Source organism: Panthera onca, chromosome C1 (assembly GCF_046562875.1).
Source record: "Panthera onca isolate mPanOnc1 chromosome C1, mPanOnc1 haplotype 2, whole genome shotgun sequence".
Classification (NCBI taxonomy): domain Eukaryota; kingdom Metazoa; phylum Chordata; class Mammalia; order Carnivora; family Felidae; genus Panthera; species Panthera onca.
The window spans coordinates 165,316,480-165,334,684 of record NC_138346.1 but is presented as its reverse complement, the minus strand read 5'-3'; the positions used below and the strand labels follow the sequence as shown (position 1 = coordinate 165,334,684).

Sequence of the window (18,205 nt, the reverse complement as noted above, 5' to 3'; positions counted from 1 at the left end):
GTATCTGATACAGATGGTATCTGTATTCATTTGACACCGTCTTTATAGCCCGCAACCCCAGGGGCCCCAGGCATAATAAAGCTGTAAGTACAGGTGTTTCCTTTTGAAATACCTGGAGTGTCAGTTAATTAAGTTAACTGTAGACTTACCAGTTTGAGTTTGGCCTTGATGACACATAATTTTTCATTTTTGTGATGCATAAACCACCATTGCAAACTCTTATTTATTTTCAAAAATAATTCACTTGATATGATGTGCTCAGGAATATTTTTTGGCCAAGAAGAATTTCATAACCATTATTGATTTTAGAACAACGTACGAGCATTCAAGCTACTTAGGGCTGACTTTTTAGCAATGTCTCCAAATGTCACTCTTCTTACTTTAAAGAAGAATATCCTAACTTTATAAAAATTACAGTACTTAGGGCATACTTAAGATGATTTTTAGTGAATATAATGGAAGAGGAGAGGAAGTCTTAAGATAGTTCCTGGAAATATATGTACCTGCTGTCATAACAAAGAGAACCGTTCTGTGTGATGGAGGAGGGGAGGCTGGGATGGGAACTATCGGTAAAATGGAGTAAGACAGTTCTGATTTTCTTCTACTCTGTTAAGGCGGCGGGTCCCTCAATAAGGGAAGGGCCTTCAAGAGACCCTACTTCCAATGACATACGCTGGGAATACTCAGTACTGAATTTTGCTGAAATGGATTCTTGTCAGGACTGGCATGACTGATCTCAAGAAAACAGTCACCTGTATTCCTGGTACACAATGGTACTCGACAGACAGACGGTTGTTGAATGAATATGGACAAAAGTACTGGCATGTGCAGGAATGCAAGTGCAAATCCGTGGAAATGGAAAGGGAGGATAGAAACAGTCACTCTAAGAAAATATCAGATTGCAAAGTAAAGAGAAAATATTGCATTCCATAGTAAATAATGATACTTTTACTTAAAAGTAAGACGTCAATGGTAAGTGTTATTTCACTTAAATATTGCTCTCTAACACAGATATTAGCAAAGCTAAGACATTTTAAAATAATAACAAAGATAATGATAGTTGACATTTATTCAAAGCTAATATGTCAGGCACTACAGTAAGAATTTTACATGGAAGAGATCAGTCTTAATAACAGCTTTATGAGGTAGGCAGGTAATATTTCCACTCAACACATGGTAAACCATGCCATAGGGAGGTACGTTATCTCGCCCAAGATTGCTCAGCCAGAAAGTCATGGCTCTGACTCCAAAAGAAGGTATTCTTAACAGTAGGAATATTATTGTAAACAGGGGTGAGTGTGTTAAGTTGGCATATGAAGCCACTATTGCAGAAGACCAAACTTCCTTTGAAAACTCACTTAATTAACCATAATGCACATTATTATACACAGGTTCATATATTCAAATCCGTATAGTAATATATACGCACTATATATCCTAGACATAGTAATGTATGGTACAATAAACTGGATATATATGCAAACTACAACTTTACAGTCGAACCACTGAAATGAGAATGCTCATACCACGAGGGGTACACAGGCGCTCAGGTGGCCTGAGGAGCCACAGCAGATTCGTGCCCCTGTCTCATGTCTGCTGTGAGACACATGCACCTTGTTTAGCATGGAGTTGCAGAATTACCCATACCCATAATTTGTCATCTCTAAATGTATTATTTCCTGCTGAGGGCAAAGAGTTGAATTTGCATAAGTGAGCTGTATACACAGTGTCACTCGACTGTGTGTGCCTGCCCTTCTCCTCCCTCAATTATTCCTGCCTGAGACCTCCTGAGCTCTGAGCACATTCCCACCAACGTGAACCACAGTAAGCAGCCTCAACAGAGCAGGCAGGCCCTGTAAATCCAAAATCTTATTAACGCCAAGGCAGAGAGGTGACACTCACCCTCTTTTAACTTCTGGAGAAAAAAATCAGATAGCCCCCAGTGAAAAAAAAAAGAAAAGAAAAGAAAATCATCTTCCCCCTGCATAAGTCTTATTTCTAAAAGTCCCTGTTTTTCCTGATTTAACATTTGAACAATTTACTTTTGTGTGAAACCACCCAATTATACCCCTGGAGCCAAGTGAAGGTCAAATCCCTTTACACCCAGTAGTCTTGACAACCAACATTCCACTTAACAACAAGATTTCCAAATCCCAGACACAGGCTCTCTTACTGGAAACATTTCCTCCGTAAGTGACAGAATGAAGTGATCACACACACACACAAAAGAGCCGGGGACAGGCTCTCTGGGAGTTTGCTGCATGTGGCTTGACCTGAATGTCAGGCACCTGGGGGTCCCCTTAGTGAAGGTTGGTGACCTTCTTCCCTGCATTGCACTTCTGTTCCCTACTGTCCGCTACCTCTAAACGGAACGCCTCTTTCTTTTCCAGAGGGAAGGGGCTAAAATACCAGACTGTGATGTACCATCTCTCGGTTGCTATGACTGAGGCCATTAAAATGGCAGGCATTAAAAGACTGCCCCTCAGGACCCAGCTACAAAGCCTCAAGGTCACTGCATTCCACAGCTTCCTGTTAGCCCTTCATTCCTGGCCTCAGAGCTTCAATATCCTGGCGAGATCCCCTCGCATTATATTTCATGGGGCTTAAATGCAAGCTCTCTCAGCAAGCCCGAGAGTATAATGGGAGTTTTAATACATTCCTTTTACCTAAGGCTGGGATCTATTTCAAAAAGTTACCCAATAGGTTTTCTTTCAGGTGAGCTCATTGCTGAGACATTCCAAAATGACATTAAAAAATAAATCCTCTGATGACTATATTAGTACAGTACCTGGGACATTGAGAGTTATGCCTGAAAACGTCTTAGATATCTATAAATAAACCTTAAAAAAATAACCCAGCAGGAGGAATGTGAGGAGCTAATGGAATCCAAAAGAACTCGCTGCTACCCCCTTGGAGTAGAAATCCACTCCGGGCTGACTGTCGCGGCAGATATAAAAAGCCAGCCACAGGCTGGAGCTATGTTAGAAAATACTGGGGCAATGGAATATTAATCTTTTTCTCCAAAGAAAAGCCACAAACTCTGCTCCTTAGAAGAATTGGCCTACCTTGCTTTAAAAAGGTGCGCTATCTAACATATACAAGGCTAAATTCGGGAAACACATAGGTACCTCAAAGATCGGCCAGTTGTGCCTTCTTGACTTCAGGTGGAAAGGACCCTCTGCAGAGGCAGGAGGGTAAGTAGCATGGGGACTGTGGTGGTGTGGCTTCAGCTTTCTAAGGTGGCAGACACATGTTGTTAGGACCAAAAGTGCCCTTTCTTTCTGCCTCCCTGGGAACATATCTTGGGATTGCCTTTTATTCTTGAGTCCAGCTTAACTTGAGGCTCTTTTCCTCCAAGCACACCCTGCTCTCTCGGACTCCCCCAACTGGCCATATTAAGTACCACAGCGCGTTACCGCGGCACTGGAGGGCTGGACACTTTGGTCACACGAGGGAACTGGCCAAAGGATAAGTCAGGCCTCAGACACCCTTGTTTGAGTCTCTGCTGGTTGAATAAAAAACTCATTCAGAATTTGAAATATTTTTACTGCATTTGGAGTGGCGAGTGAAATTTCCAAGGCTTCATAAACAAACAGTCTGATACAAACACAGCACTGGTGTAGGTCACAGCAGATGTGGTAAGCTGAACTTACGAAGACAGATATGCATATTTGTTTTATTTTTTTTTTCCACATTCACGTCAGCCTTCAACAGCAACACTAACACTGCCCAGTGGGCAGAGCCCACATGGCTCGAGGGGCTCCTAACTTGGGTCAGAGGTGCCCTTGGGTGTCCTTCCATAAAGTTCAAGAGGTCCATGAACCAGAATGAGAACAATTATATCTTTATTTTCACCCGTTTCTAACTGAAAGTTACCATTTCTTTCATTTATGAATGTAGAAAACAAGTTCCTGTTAATATTAGCACCACTGATAATTCTGCCACCAATAGAAATCATAATTTCGTATCAATCACAATTATAGATATAGATCTGTAATATCTGTAACATATATAATTGCAAATACCTATATATCTGATTCCCTTTGAAGTCCGAAGTTTTTATTTTACTCATTTAAAAACATTCCAAGAAGAAGCCCTCAGCCTCCACCAGGTTGCCCAAGGGGGTTGGTCTATGGCACAAAAAAGCACAGGGGCCCCTCTGAGGAAATAAGCTAGCAGAACAAGACAAATCTGCATCCTAAGGCTCTATCTGCACTACTTACATTCTCAGTTTGGGCAAAATACAGAGAGGACAGAACAGCTGGCAAAAAAGAAAAGAAAAAGTCAAAAGGACTGGGTTCTGGTCCCTAACTTACTGAATGTCCTTTGGCACAATATTTACCCTTTTTTTTTTTATTCACAAGAGCACAGCTATTCCTGCCCACGATGTGCCAGGCACTCTGCAAATTACTTTGCAAGCATTGCTGCCCGTGGTCCTTACAGCCACCTTTTGCAGAACATCCGTTCTACATATAAGAAAATTCAACCTTAGAACTGTGAAATAACCCATCCACAATCCTACCCGGCTGGAAAAGAGCACAAATGGGAAATGTCTCTAAGGCTATTCGATTTCATGTCTTAGCAACTGGGATAGCAAAACTTACCCTACTTCCCCACAGGATTTTTGCGAAGCTCCAATGAATGACAGAAAGGTAGCATGTCAGATTTAAACAGTACTTTCCACTTTCCAAAACCAGTTACCAATATTTAAACATTATTACCATTATTGAGGTCATCAAGAGAGCAAAAGTTTGAGTTTTGGAAATAACCAGCAGAAAGGTAAGATTCTATCAAGGGGACTTGTGAATTATATTTCATGTTTAAGTGGCAATATAATTACTGCAAAGAATGGCTGATGGACTGTAAAAGGATCTATGTTAATGCCAGATAAGGATCAAATTAAACTGATACTTGCTTATTGCTGTTCTGCTATAGGGCTTGAAAAGTGTATTCTCAACTAAATGAAATAAGTGCCCTTCCATCTGGCTGCAGGCTTTTAATTTCTTCAGCAACTTCTTCTTTCCGTGAGGCTGTACTGAAAGGGAAAATTCCGTCCACCTCCGGCCAGGTGGAATGTCCCTTAAAAAACATGGTTTGAAGAGCTGCCCAGCATTATAGCCTCCCTGCTCCTTCCTCAGCAGCTCTCTAGAATTTTCTATGCAGAGTAGAGGCACCTCTCCAGCACATTCTCACCCTGACTGTTCAGGATCCACTTACCTGACTAACGATGAAGAAAATGACAGTCATAGCAGCACAGGCCAAGGTTATCAGCATGAGGAACTTGAACCTGAAAATCAGCCCCTGTTAGGAAGGAGAAAAAGAGTAGCTTAACACTCTCCCAGCTGGTACCAATCCTTTTCTCAATATATAAATCTATAAAAAACTAATTTTAAAGAAATCTATAAAACCAAATCCCTAAGAGTGACTAGTAAAATAATTTCACACAGTAACATTTCTCCTGCAGAGGTGAATGTGGCTGAAAAATTTATTGGGCCAAATATTTCTTATGTTCTTATCTCTCATGAAACAGTGATACCAGAGCCTGGGAAATTATATTCACAGCACGTGGTGAGGCTGCTAATTTCCCTGCTAAGCTGGTTATGCTTCTCTGCAAGGGTTCAAAGTCACCAAATCCAAGTTTTCTGCGGTTGTAATAAAATTCTGCTCCAGTGAACAAAAAGAAATGTGCATATTAATCAACATGAAGTGGATTTGGTTGAATTTTCTCATGTGTCACTCCAGCTCTAGAGACAGGCAAAGCTTCAGCAAGTGCCCAGGGTTTCCTGAGAGCAGGATTTAAGGGAACCTGTGTTTCAGGGAGAGACACCTCTTATTCAGGGGTGCTTAGTTGCAGATCCACTACATATAAAAACCCTGGGGTTCTGCAGTTTCTGTTTCTTTTCACGGAGGAATTAGGCCCATGTCTCTCCAAGGACAGCCACTTAGGCATGAGTCCAAGGGATCCTTGAAAAATTAAGAATGTGTTGCTTGTATTAGAGATTAGAGGATGTTGAGTGTTTTCCCTTGAATGAGATGCATAACATATAAACAGAAATTACCGAATTCTATCTGATCACCTGCTGGATATTTTAGGGGAAATGTAGCCTCTTGGGAGTCTAAAAATCAGATCACCTGGGCTGAAGCCCAGTCTCAAGGCTGATTCTGCCCTAGTCAAATCTCCCATCTAGTATCACCCACATTCCACCCCAAAGCTGAAGAACCTGCTGAACAAGTTCACCCCTACTGAGGACAGAAAGACATATATACCACAGAAAACTCCAAGATCCACACAGGCCAGCTAGGTGTTTTTAGGGTCGGATTTAGCCTCTTATTTTGCCCAGAGCTCCTATATTACACGAGAACCTCTCGATGTGTATTTGAAATAAAGGCTTCTAATCTCCAGGTATAGGTGTGTGGTATGTGTTTACATATCAAGCAGGAGACACTGAGTAACCAGATCCTGCATGAGCCAAGAGATTTGCTCACCTCATAGTGCAGCCGCCGGACTTTGCTCATGGCTGGCAGGCTGGACTGCTTCCCACTGATGTTCCGAAACACCTGAAACACCATGAAGCACAGAAACAGGAAGTAGAGGCAGAGGCAGATGCCAGCCACAATGATGAAGGCCATCTGATGGTTTCCAGTAAAGGAAATGGCAGGCTAGCTGGGGACACAAGCATGTCTCAGCTCTGTTGGCAACAACACCCTCTGTCTCCAAATAGTTGGGCAATTTTCAGGAGGATAAAACATTAAAACTGGTATTCTAATGCCAGTGATAGAGATTTTCTGACACAGAAGTACAACAGAATGGAATGAACCAAATTGCTCTCTGAGGCAAGGAAGAAGAGGAATGGAGTCTTGCTTGTTAGAAATGCAGATTCCAGGGCCCACCTTAGACCTACTAAATCAGAATCTGCCTCTTAAGATCCCCAGGAGATATGTATGTACAATAAATTTGAAAAGCACTAAAATACTGGATATCAGTTGCAAATTACTGATCAGGTAGAATGCTGCATTAAAATCACCTGAAGTGTTAAAATGCAGCCCAGGTTTCACTGAAGATGTATGAAATCAGATTTTTCAAGAGCAGGGAAACCAAGAGCAGGGATCAAGTTTAAGAACCACTGGGCTAGTTAGTCCTTGGATTTTTATAAGAAGACTGAGACACCCTGGAATCAGGAAGTGATGGAGTGGGGGATGGAAGCAGCCACAGCAGCTAGAAGGGATGCTGGGCATGGGACCTAAGTCCTTGAAGTAAAACCAGGGAGGAAATTCTGTTTGCAATCTTCTGTTACCACAAGAAAAATCTTGTCAAATGGGACAGGAGGCAGAAGGACAGATGGCCAAACTGGGAGATGAGGGTGGGGGCAGTATATACGTTGAAACTGATCAGGGCAACCCTGAGACCTATCTTTAAAGCTCAACTTGAGAACCACCAAGGCTTGGGGTACACTGAGCTGGCTTGGGAGGCAGGTGACCTGAATGCAAGTCCTTTCTGCTCCAACTCTACCCCAAGTTGCATATTTTAAAAAATTTTAACAAGTATGAACTCAGCATGTATATTTCATTAAGTAATACATTTCATGAAGTTTCTCCTTCTTCCATAAAGCTAACAGTACCCTGGAATGAGGAAACCTGACATTTTATTTGCCTCCCTGGACCTCCATCATATCTGTACAATGAAAAGGTTGAAGTAGACTTAACATTATGAGTATTTCCCGTGTTGTGCAGCTCACATTTTGGAGAGGAAGGATGGGAGTCATGGTGAGATCAACTTTCTCATCTTTAAGGTAATGATACTACTGAATCAGTTTGCTCACAAAGTTCTTGTGACACTAAGAAGCCCAGATAAACATCATGGCCGAACAAAGCATTATTTACCAGCACGTGACAAGATATTATCCATCAGGAAATAATACAACTCCAGCCTTTCTCCCCACTCCAGAGGAGAGTCTTTTTCTCCCAAAGCTCTTGACATATTATTCAGGAAGATAAAATATTTAAATCCAGCATCCTAAAGGGGATAAGCTAAGACTGTCGCTTCTGCTTCATGAAGATGACTCAGACAGAGTTTACACCAACCAACCAGAAGCGTCGGCAACTCCCCTGGAACTAATCACCTTAGCCTTATCTCCATGCGGTCTCAGAAAGGAATGGCAGCAGCACGTACGCTGGCACACCAAGGTCACTGTGAGAAGTGGCGCACACAGATGACTTTGGAAACGGGCTCTCCCACAGGGGCCCAGATATGAGCCTCTGTGGCTGCAGGGAAAAGCTGGCCATGCCGGAGTCTGCGGTAAACAAGCATATAGATCATTTAGACAGGCTGTGGTAAGACTAGCAACTCTGATCCATCTGGTGTGAGGACGCACTGCAACTTCTTCATTTTGCCTCCTCTCACAGGGCTTAAAAGCAAGCATTCATTCTTCTTCTTATTTGCCTTAATTGCACCGTTATCATTGGTCTGAGGATCAAAGCTCTGGCTGAGCACACATGGAGAACATTAGCAGGACTTAGAAAATCATCTTGAGGGACCAGGTGGCTATGACAAGAAATGAAACCCTGAACCCAGCAAGGAAGGATACAGCCAGCTCTGTTCCAACATCTGTAGTCCAGATACTGTAGAAGGGATTCGTGAGTTGTACCCCTCTACAAAGAAAAACGATATGGAAAGACACAATTAATACAGAGGCAAAGGGGAACTTTCTTTTTACACATTCTTAGTTTCTCACAGCCAGAGGGGTGGGAGCTGTATTTAGACTAAGAAAGGCTGGCAGACTTAAAGAGAAACAGAGTCTGAAGGATAGGGCCAGCACAAACATCTTCCACCTATAAAGGGCTTTGTCTTTGATTTAATCCCAATCTTTATCTGAGGATGTGACCATGTCCAGTGCTTTCACCCCATAGGCTCCCGGCCACCCTTCCCCTCTTTGAATACCTCTAAAGGAGCTGGAGTGGACATAGGGATGCACATGTTAGCCCAGGACCCCACAGGCACCTGCTCACCTCTCACACATATCAAATATGAAGAGGCAGAAAGAGCCAACAGCAATTGGTCCAACTTGCTTCCAATACCCTGCTATGTGATTCCGCTCATGCTGATCCTGAGGAAAACCAAATTGAGAAATGAGACAGGAGAAAGCAAAGCACATCTATAGTTAAGTCAGTCATTCAAACACCTGTTGTATATCAAGCATCATGCTAGGCTCTAGGCAGAGGAGAATAAGACCAAAATCTTTGTTCCAAAGGAGCTCATTGTTATCAGCCCACCCATAGGGGCCCTCACAGCAATAGGAACAGGATGCTATGGGAACCCAAAGAAAGGTCTTGTACCCTCAGCAGTGGAAGATCTATGGTCTGTAAAAGGACTCATTCAGAGTTGAACTCCTATGTGACTAAACACTTGTGTTTGATCAGGTGCGTGGTGCTCAGAGGACAAAATAAAGACTCTAAGGCATTAAAATATGTCAAGAGATATATCAATATCTCTCATGGTTAGGATAATAGACATATATTCTCCCTGTCTTCATTAAAATCAAGAGTGGTTCCTCTTGAGAGATACAGAGAGATACCAAGAGACAGAGAATGAAGGAATATAAAGTGAGAAAACAGGGAAAGGCAGAAGACAAATTGTAGCAGTCAGGCTGGAGCCCAGGTGGGGACACTGCACACAACTCACTCTGGGCACTCCACCATGGCAGGCTGCGCTGCTCTACCCGAGTCTCCTGTATCCTGTCCCTGCTGTGAGGGCTCATTCTCAGTGCATCACTGCTGGAGGGGCCCTTATGGCTACCCCAGCCGTAAGCTAACACCTCTCTCTCTTCTCACTGCTCTCCTACAAGGGCTGCAAGTCTTCAGAAGCAATGATCAAACCATTATGGGATTTAAAAACAGTCCGCTACTACGAAGCTGATTGTGCCTGACAGGAGGACCAAGCTCCAGCTGGCACATCACCTTAGCCACAACGTGATGACTGCACCATTCTTATTTTTATCCATGGTACCTTCAGTCCTGCCTGAAATATGATTTGATGTCTGTGCAAACTGAGACCAGGGAGGTAATAGGGGTTACTAGGCCACCTGATCAAGTTGCCAGTGGGAAAGAGCCAGGCCCACATTCACTGGGGGTTACCTTGGTCCTGGGGACAAGAAGAGCTGAAGTCAAAGCAGAGGAAATGGTGGTAATTGTTGACATTTGTGTGTTTACTTTCTGTAAAAAATACATCATCTCATTTAAATCTCACAAAACTCTGTGCTTTAGGCCTTTAAACTCCATCTTACAGACAAGAAACCTGAAATTCTGAGTGATTAAATCACTTGCCTAAGGCCACCTGGCTAGTTCGTAAGTGGTAGAGTAGGAATCTGAACCACTGGTCTGACTCCAGACACTTCCTTCTAGTCCCTTCCTTCGTCAGGAGGCTCTTACCATCATGTGCTCGCCACAGAAGATGATCCAGAAGGAGAGAAGCATCGCGTAGAAGATGCCCTGTCGGATGTCACCAAACAGCAGCATCCAGGTCCAGTCAAATCCAATGGAAAACCACTCCACCGGGATGTTGATAAAAGTCATGGAAATCCCAAGGGCAAAGATAACTCTGATCATGAGAGAATATCAGGAAAACCACTTTATTCATCTGGGAGGCAGATTTTCAAAAAAACAAAAAAAAACAAAAAAACCCCCAGTTTTGGGAAATGAGATGTTTCATATTAGGACTGAAGCCATATGATCAGTTTCTTAGCTCTCATTTCTACAGAGATGCAAAATGTCTTATTTCGTTAGCACCACTGCAGAACGAAGGAGTGTTACATTAACATTTTCTATGTAATTGAACCCAACCTCCTTAATGCCCTGAACTTTATTTTGGTACCAAATCAGATTAAGAGCTTCCTACAATGTTTTCCCCCGCCTTTGCCTTCTTAAGCAGACCTCTTTGAACATAATTATCCCCGCTTACCTATTCAGGTAATCATTAACCTGATCATTAAGAACACTCATTATCATCATTATTATGATATCCTCAGCAACTATGAACGAGCATGATTGTTTCAATAATAAATCACTCCAAACAACATGAAATACTTGTTTTAGCTGTGTGTTCAGTTTTTATTTTGTTTTTTCCCTATTGTACTATTAATTGCCACTGCTCTATCAAGTTCATGCATTTTGTCACTGATTTATTCATACTTCCATTCATACCTATGAAATACAAGGGTTAATTAAGCACGGATGACATACCAAGCATTTTGTTAGGGCTAGAGATACCTAAGAGAGTAGCCCTCTTCTACTCAAGGAGATATATGTAGTGGCTGAGCCAAATAAAGTGTGACAAGTGATATGACAGAAGTGTGCACAGGCTGCCACATGGACTTCTAACTTTGACAGAGACAGAAACTGAGAAGAGCTGGGAGTCAAGACTGGGGAGGTGGAAGGACATTTCAAGCAAAGGGAAAAGCCTGGATGGAGGCACAGAAGCCTGGAACAGCCTGAAGCATTTGGGGATCTGCATGTAGCACATACCAGGAAACGACAGGACATGACACTAAATAAGGAAAAAACGAAACAAAACAAAACAAAAAAAGCTGAGTTCATGAAGAAACTTGCCTACCCCATCAGAGAACTTGAAATTTGTCTTAAAAGGACTGAGGATCCAATAAGAAGGTTAAACAGTGGAATGATATCATTCATTCATTCAACACATTTGTATTTATTGAGTTCCTACTATGTGCCAGTCACTATTCTAGATGCTGAGGATATAGTAGTAAACAATGTAGGCAAAGATCCTGCTCTAACGATGCTTGCATTCAGCAGGGGTGAGAGGATGGGTCTGGGAGGAAAGATAACAAATAAATATAGAATATAATGAAGAAAAATAAATCAAGGTAAGAAAATGAAGAAAGAAGGAATACTACTTTACATAAGGTGGAGAGGAAAAAGTCTCTAAGATAAGAGACATTATGACAGGGCCTGAAGAAAATGAGGAATTGGGCTACAGAGATATCTAGGAAAGAGCATTTCAGACGAAGAGAACAGCAGTGCAAAGGCCATGGGGTGGGAGCATACCAGGCATGTCTAAGCATCATCAAGGGGGATGGTGAATGGTAGAGAGGATTGGAGATGAAATCAGAGGATTTGAAATGAAAAGCCAACAGAGAGCTTTGAGCAGAGGAGTGACAAGATCTGATTTATACTTGAAAGTGAACACTGGCTGCTATGAGAATAGACTATAGGAAGGACAAGAGTGGAAGCAAGAAGAGCAATTGAGAGGCTATTTCTAGTCATCCAGGTGAGAAATGAGAAGTGAAAGTGAGTTAGACTATGGTGGTAGCAATGGATACGGTGAGATTTCCAGCTGGGTTGGACGAGGGGTGTGAAAAAAAGAAGTAAAGGATGACTCCTACTTCTCTAATCTGAGCAGCTGAAAGGATGGAGCTGCCATTTCCTTCAGTGGGGATGCCTAGGAGAGGGGCAAGTTTGATGCAGAGGAAATAAAATGTTGTTCTTTGCATGTGTTACATTTTTGTGCAAGTGAAGATGTTAAATAAACAGCTGGAATATTTGGGTTGAGGGCTGAGAGAGGCTGAGGTTGAGGATATAAATTAAGAGTCATCAGAGTGTAGGTGATTTTTAAGACCACAAGAATAGACGACATCACTCTGGGAACAGGCATAGCTAATAAAGAGAAGAGGTCCAAAGACTGAGCACTGGCTCCCAAGTTTAAGAGGTTGAAAAGATGGTTGGAAACAGCACTGGAGACAGTGATGATCAGCAAAGGAGGAGAATAACCATGAGAAGGGTGAAGAAGGCTCTGTGAAGAAAAAGGAAATGACCAATTACATCGAATACTGGTGATGAGTCAAGTGAGAACTGAGAAGTGACCATTGGATTTAGAATGTGAAGCTCACTGGAGATCCTGTCAAGAGCAGTTTTATTGAGGGGTGGAATGGGCCCAAGAAAGAACAGGTGGAGGAGATATACGGACAAAATTTTTGAGGAGTTTTGATATGAAGAGGAGTAGAGAGACGGTGTGGTGGCTTCAGGGGGAAATAGGAAAATCAAGAGTTTTGTCTAAGAATGTGAAATGGTATAGTGTGTTTGTATGTTAATGGGAATAATCCAGCAGAAAGGAAAAGTCAGTAATGTGGGACAGAAAGGGGATATATCTACGAGCATATCATCTTTATGGAGGTGAGAGGGTTGGGCTTAGGAGCAAGGCAGTTTGTCCACAGTGACAGAGAGAAGTATCTGACTCAGACCACAGGAATGAAGAGCAAAGACAGAATAGAGAAACAGAAATGTGAGAGAGGTTTAATCCTTAGGATTTAATAATAAGTTGCATGTGAAAGCTGAAGGAGTAAAAAGAGTCCAGGATGACTCCTGGTCTAATCACCTGCCTAAGTACCACAATGACCACTTGAACTAAACCCCAGCAAAACCAGGACCATGGCAGGAAGATCTAGAATGCCAGTGTTCTTTAAGAGTGCTCTGAAATCAGTTCTTACTTTTCTAGAAGCACTGGGGGTCGGGACATCATAGTGATCCTCCTCCAATACCACACCATAATGATGAAGATGCTGGGCGTAAGGAAGGTCTTCATTGCAAACCACACCTTGGTGAAGCCTCCATTTTGATGGATTCCCTAGACAAAGACCAATCATAATTTTGAAGGTGACTATATCTTAGTGTTATTTCCTACCAGAAAACGCATTTTGGGGAGAAGTGAAAAGAGATCTTTTCTGCTGAACTTTCAAGATCAAGAGCTTTAATATTCATAGCATGTACCCTCTTCACCCTTCCCCTGCCCCCTCCTCAGGCACTGTAAGAAATCTAAATAAAAGGCAAAAAAAATGGACCCACTCTATACAAAGGGAATCACTAAGAGCATGATTAAAGATTTTTCTGTGAGACTTTTTTATTGAAAAATTGGAGCTATTTTAAGATAGCTCCCAAAATGTTGGGAAAGTAAAATGTGTTAAGGTAAATCTATACAGTGGAATGCTACACAGTATTGCAAAGTATATTTATATTATATTCACAATATACTATTAAACAAAAAAAAAGCAAGGAACAAAGAAGTCAGTTGAGTATGATTTTTTTTTGTTTGGAAAAACTATATGCATGTATCTTTCTATCTGTATAGAAAAAGTCTGTAGGGATATATATATCAAAACCTCAACAGTGATTATTTCTCTAGATATTACGGGCAATTTTTATGTTATTTTTTGCGTTTACTTTTGCTTCCTAATTTTCTACAATAAATGTGCATTTCTTATGTGACTTTTTTAGATAAAAAAGACTCGGTCCATGTTCTATTTTTTTTTTTTTTTTCTTTTTTTGCCTGTTAAACAAATAAAATGGAAAGAACCTAAAAAACACCATTGCTACCTTTAACATTTGTGCTTGAAATAAACTTAAAAAAGAAAAAAGAAAGAAAAAAGAAAAGAAAGAGGAGGGTGGTGCCTGGGTGGCTCAGTTGGTTAAGCGTCTGACTTGGTTTTGGCTCAGGTCATGATCTCACAGTTTGTGAGTTTGAGCCCCACACAGGGTGCTGTGCTGACAGTGTGGAGCCTGTTTGGGATTCTCTTTCTCCCTCTCTGCCCCTCCACTGCTCTCCCTCTCAAAATAAATAAATAAACTTAAAAAAGAAGAAACATTTGTCCTTGCAAGGTGAGACATGTGAATAAAAATTACTTTTATCTTGGTATTATTACACAATCATGACCATTATAATAAAATCTTAAATGGGTACAATAACTGCATTACTTTCCATTGCTGTAATCTCTCATGTCAATTGAAATCTCAGCCATCATTTCTATTTCTCAGGTGATGCAATGGGCACACGGAGATCCCAAGGGTGAGATGGAGTTACTTTCCAACACACATGCTCACAAACCACCGTTCTGAGCCGGTGTTCTAATGTCACATGCTGCCTGGACCCAGTAGATTCACTTACCACCAACTGAATATCCTTTATTTCCCCAATTCCAACATTGATTTTCTTCTTCTCATTCACAGGCAGCCGGATGTTCAGAAGGTAGTACTTATGAGCAACAGACCCGATTTCCATAAAAGGAAGGACATCACATTCATAGTAACGACCCTCATACTCTGGGGTCTGGAAGAAGAGCAGAGCGTTTGAGACAGAATCACTATTTCCAACAGACTATGTCTAAATTGTCTTACCTTCACCTCATATCACCAATGCTGAAAAGCTAATGCTTAAAGGTATACCTCAGAGCTACAGATAATAGGGCACACTGGAGGCATGGTATCCAATGGCTGCTCCCTCCACCCCCCCCCCCAAAAAAAAGACCCAGCCACATTTGAAGTGGAACCAGAAAATTTTAGATAAAAAACAGAAATCTCCTCTCTTAGCAAACACTTTCTCAGTTCTTCAATCCGCATTAAGCTTCACATCAGAATAACCTGGTCTACCAGGCCTATAAAGGGCTTTTTATTTGCAGCACATCATGGAAGACCACTACTATTCCATGACTGTTGGCTGCATGGAACAGGCAACTTCTGAAATATTCATCACACTCTTGGATGCCAAGAGTAATTTTCACGGCTTTTGCCTGAAGCTACAAGAAGGTGAAAATATCTTCTTTTTATTGATTTGATAGAAAAAGAAGCAAGTCAAGGAACACTTAGAATTTGGGGAAGATAGAAGGGATAAAAGGTAATAATGGGATTAGGTTGTCAGAGATGCCAACTTGGAATTTTCTGCCTCTGAAGCTTCCTAACTGCCCAAGAGGTTAGATGGCAGAAGGGAGCAGAAATTTTAATTAAGCCAAATTTAGCCCAATTTCTAGAAAAGCCTCTTGGACTTCCTGCCAATGATTGAAGAGCTACTGCTCAGAAAGCATGGTTGTGAGACATTAAAGAGTAGGGGTACAGGTTGCTTTTGAAAACTAAATTCTGCTCTACCTCACCAGGACTCCTGGCTATGTGGCCCTGCTGAGGGGTCAGGGTAGGGGAGTAAATATGGGCATGTAGAGGCATCAGCTTTAGTAGCTAGGGACTTTTCCCTGATAAAAGAGATGAGTGTCTGCCATCGATGTAGGGTTTATATGCCAGCTTCAGTATTTTCCTGGTGTACACCTCTTAACCAAGTGATAGGGAAGACCTAATTCGTTGTTCCTAAGACTATATTCTCAGGACCAACATAATTTTTTTGTGTATCTTTAGAGTAAAAAGTCCAGTGGAGAAATCAGAAGGAAGACAACAAGTAATCCACAATCCGACTGGTGTATGAAGAGTCTCTCACCCTTTGGTGATCTTGGAGAATTCTTAAATTTTTTTTTTTTTTTTCAACGTTTTGTATTTATTTTTGGGACAGAGAGAGACAGAGCATGAACGGGGGAGGGGCAGAGAGAGAGGGAGACACAGAATCGGAAACAGGCTCCAGGCTCCGAGCCATCAGCCCAGAGCCTGACGCGGGGCTCGAACTCACGGACCGCGAGATCGTGACCTGGCTGAAGTCGGACGCTTAACCGACTGCGCCACCCAGGCGCCCCAAGAGAATTCTTTATTGGACAGAGCTTAGAGTGCAATAAACAGAATTTTGTATAGAGACAGAGACAAAAGTAGAGGTACAGCAGGCTAATATCTGGCTTTTATGCTTCCACTCTTCCCTTCCTCACTCATAGCAGACATTACAAATCAATCATAATAGTTTTGCATCCCCTAAGGTTTGAAGGACTCTTTCAGAACTATTAGTTGACTAGACTTGGCTTATGAGATTTCAAACAATTCTTCTGTCGAAAGCTTTTTGCTTCTGTTCCAAACTTCAGTTGCAGACTGGATGATTCTTCTTATGTAGATTCCTTCTCTCCTCTCTACTCCTTTCCTTTACACTTATAAATCAGGGCAAGTATTGGGGCTCTGCAGGAACTACCCTCCTCAAATTTGGCCTCAGATTAATCCACACGGAAGAAGTTAATTGTCCTCTATGTTAACGGCAAGAAAGAATTTTCTTATGTGCTTTCCTTCAGGGTCTTGTTTTATTTCTAGAAATTGAGGTTTTGAGAGGGAAGGGAACAAAACTTACTTAGTCTATTGCCACTGACTTGATTGTATTTCTCGCCCAAGGTCCCAAAGTAGTAGCAGTACTGGGTTGGGGGACATAGGTCTTCCAAATCCAGCCTCTAACTCTGATGGGGAAGAAGACCCTCAGGTACAGCAGGGAGAAAACAGTGATGTTGCCCCAGACATGTACTGAGGCATGTGTCTGTGGTAGGGAAGGCACTGAACGTCACGTCAGGAGACTTCTATTCTAGCCCTGATCTGGCCCCCTGCTGGATTCCTTGAGAAGGTCATCTGCCTCATTCAGCCTCACTTTCCTCCTAAGTAAAACAAGATCTCCAGGGTTCCTTCTAATTCCCCATTCACGGTTCTCTCAGTGTCCTCCACTTCCTCGTCCTTATAGAGAGGGTAACACTACCACTTCATGAGACAAATTTACCTTCAACAAATTAGGCACATCAGATTCTGGGATCTTGGCCTGGCCTACCTGTCTCCGAGACAAATTCACTGTCTCCTGTTGGGAACTTATCCTTATGCACCAAGGTTCTGCCTCTGCCAGTATTTAGGACATTTAGGAAGAAAGGCACTCCCCCCTTCCTTTCCCCATCCCCCTCAGTCCTCCCCCAACTCCAGCATGAGACCGGCTAATTAGGACAAATTACAGCAGGTGGCAACTTGACTTTTTTTTTTTTCCCCAACTCACAATCCACCAGGGACTAAAAAGCTTTAAAGCAATTTCTCATTTAATCTTCAGACTCAAGACTAAATTTCACTGCAATCAAAAAGCAGAGATTTGATGATTCATTTCCTTCACACTTTTCAAGGTTTAATATCTTTCTTGAAAGGGATCAACACATCCTAAAGATAATTAAGCAGCCATCATTAAGAAGCAGTTCCAGGCTTCTTAATGACCTCCCCCTCACTCTGCTTCTCAGCGCCCTCCAAGTGTGTAAGTGAGGCAAGAAATGACTTTTCCATTTTCTGAGGATGAAATTCCATACCCCAAAGCTTCATATACTTTAGCTTAGATATCCAACCAGTCTCACCTCTGAAAGATGCAATCAACTTGCAGTGACAGAAAGGTTTTAATTAATTTTTCCCACTGCATATAAAGATTTGAAAATGTCAGATAGTCCTCTCTCCTGCTACCTCAGGTTTCTCTCTACCACTCATTTTCACCTAC

The 18,205-nt window shown here is 42.0% G+C and overlaps 1 protein-coding gene across 4 annotated transcripts in view; it reads right to left on the bottom strand.

The window, feature by feature from the left end:
- Positions 1-18,205, bottom strand: part of WLS (Wnt ligand secretion mediator) — a 100,540-nt gene that overhangs the window by 12,787 nt on the left and 69,548 nt on the right. For 3 of the 4 annotated variants that reach the window (XR_009608182.3, XM_060626529.3, XM_078451801.2), the window contains exons 4-11: positions 14,951-15,112; positions 13,500-13,636; positions 10,426-10,594; positions 10,132-10,209; positions 9,007-9,104; positions 8,586-8,649; positions 6,487-6,630; positions 5,218-5,301 (exon numbers count right to left, since the gene is read on the bottom strand). Coding sequence is in view for 3 of the 4 variants with exons in the window: in XM_060626529.3 (XP_060482512.1) it covers positions 5,218-5,301; positions 6,487-6,630; positions 8,586-8,649; positions 9,007-9,104; positions 10,132-10,209; positions 10,426-10,594; positions 13,500-13,636; positions 14,951-15,112 (936 nt within the window). In the remaining variant the exon portion in view is untranslated. The remainder of the gene's footprint in view (positions 1-5,217; positions 5,302-6,486; positions 6,631-8,585; positions 8,650-9,006; positions 9,105-10,131; positions 10,210-10,425; positions 10,595-13,499; positions 13,637-14,950; positions 15,113-18,205) is intronic. The other variant, XM_060626530.3, reaches the window with a different exon arrangement.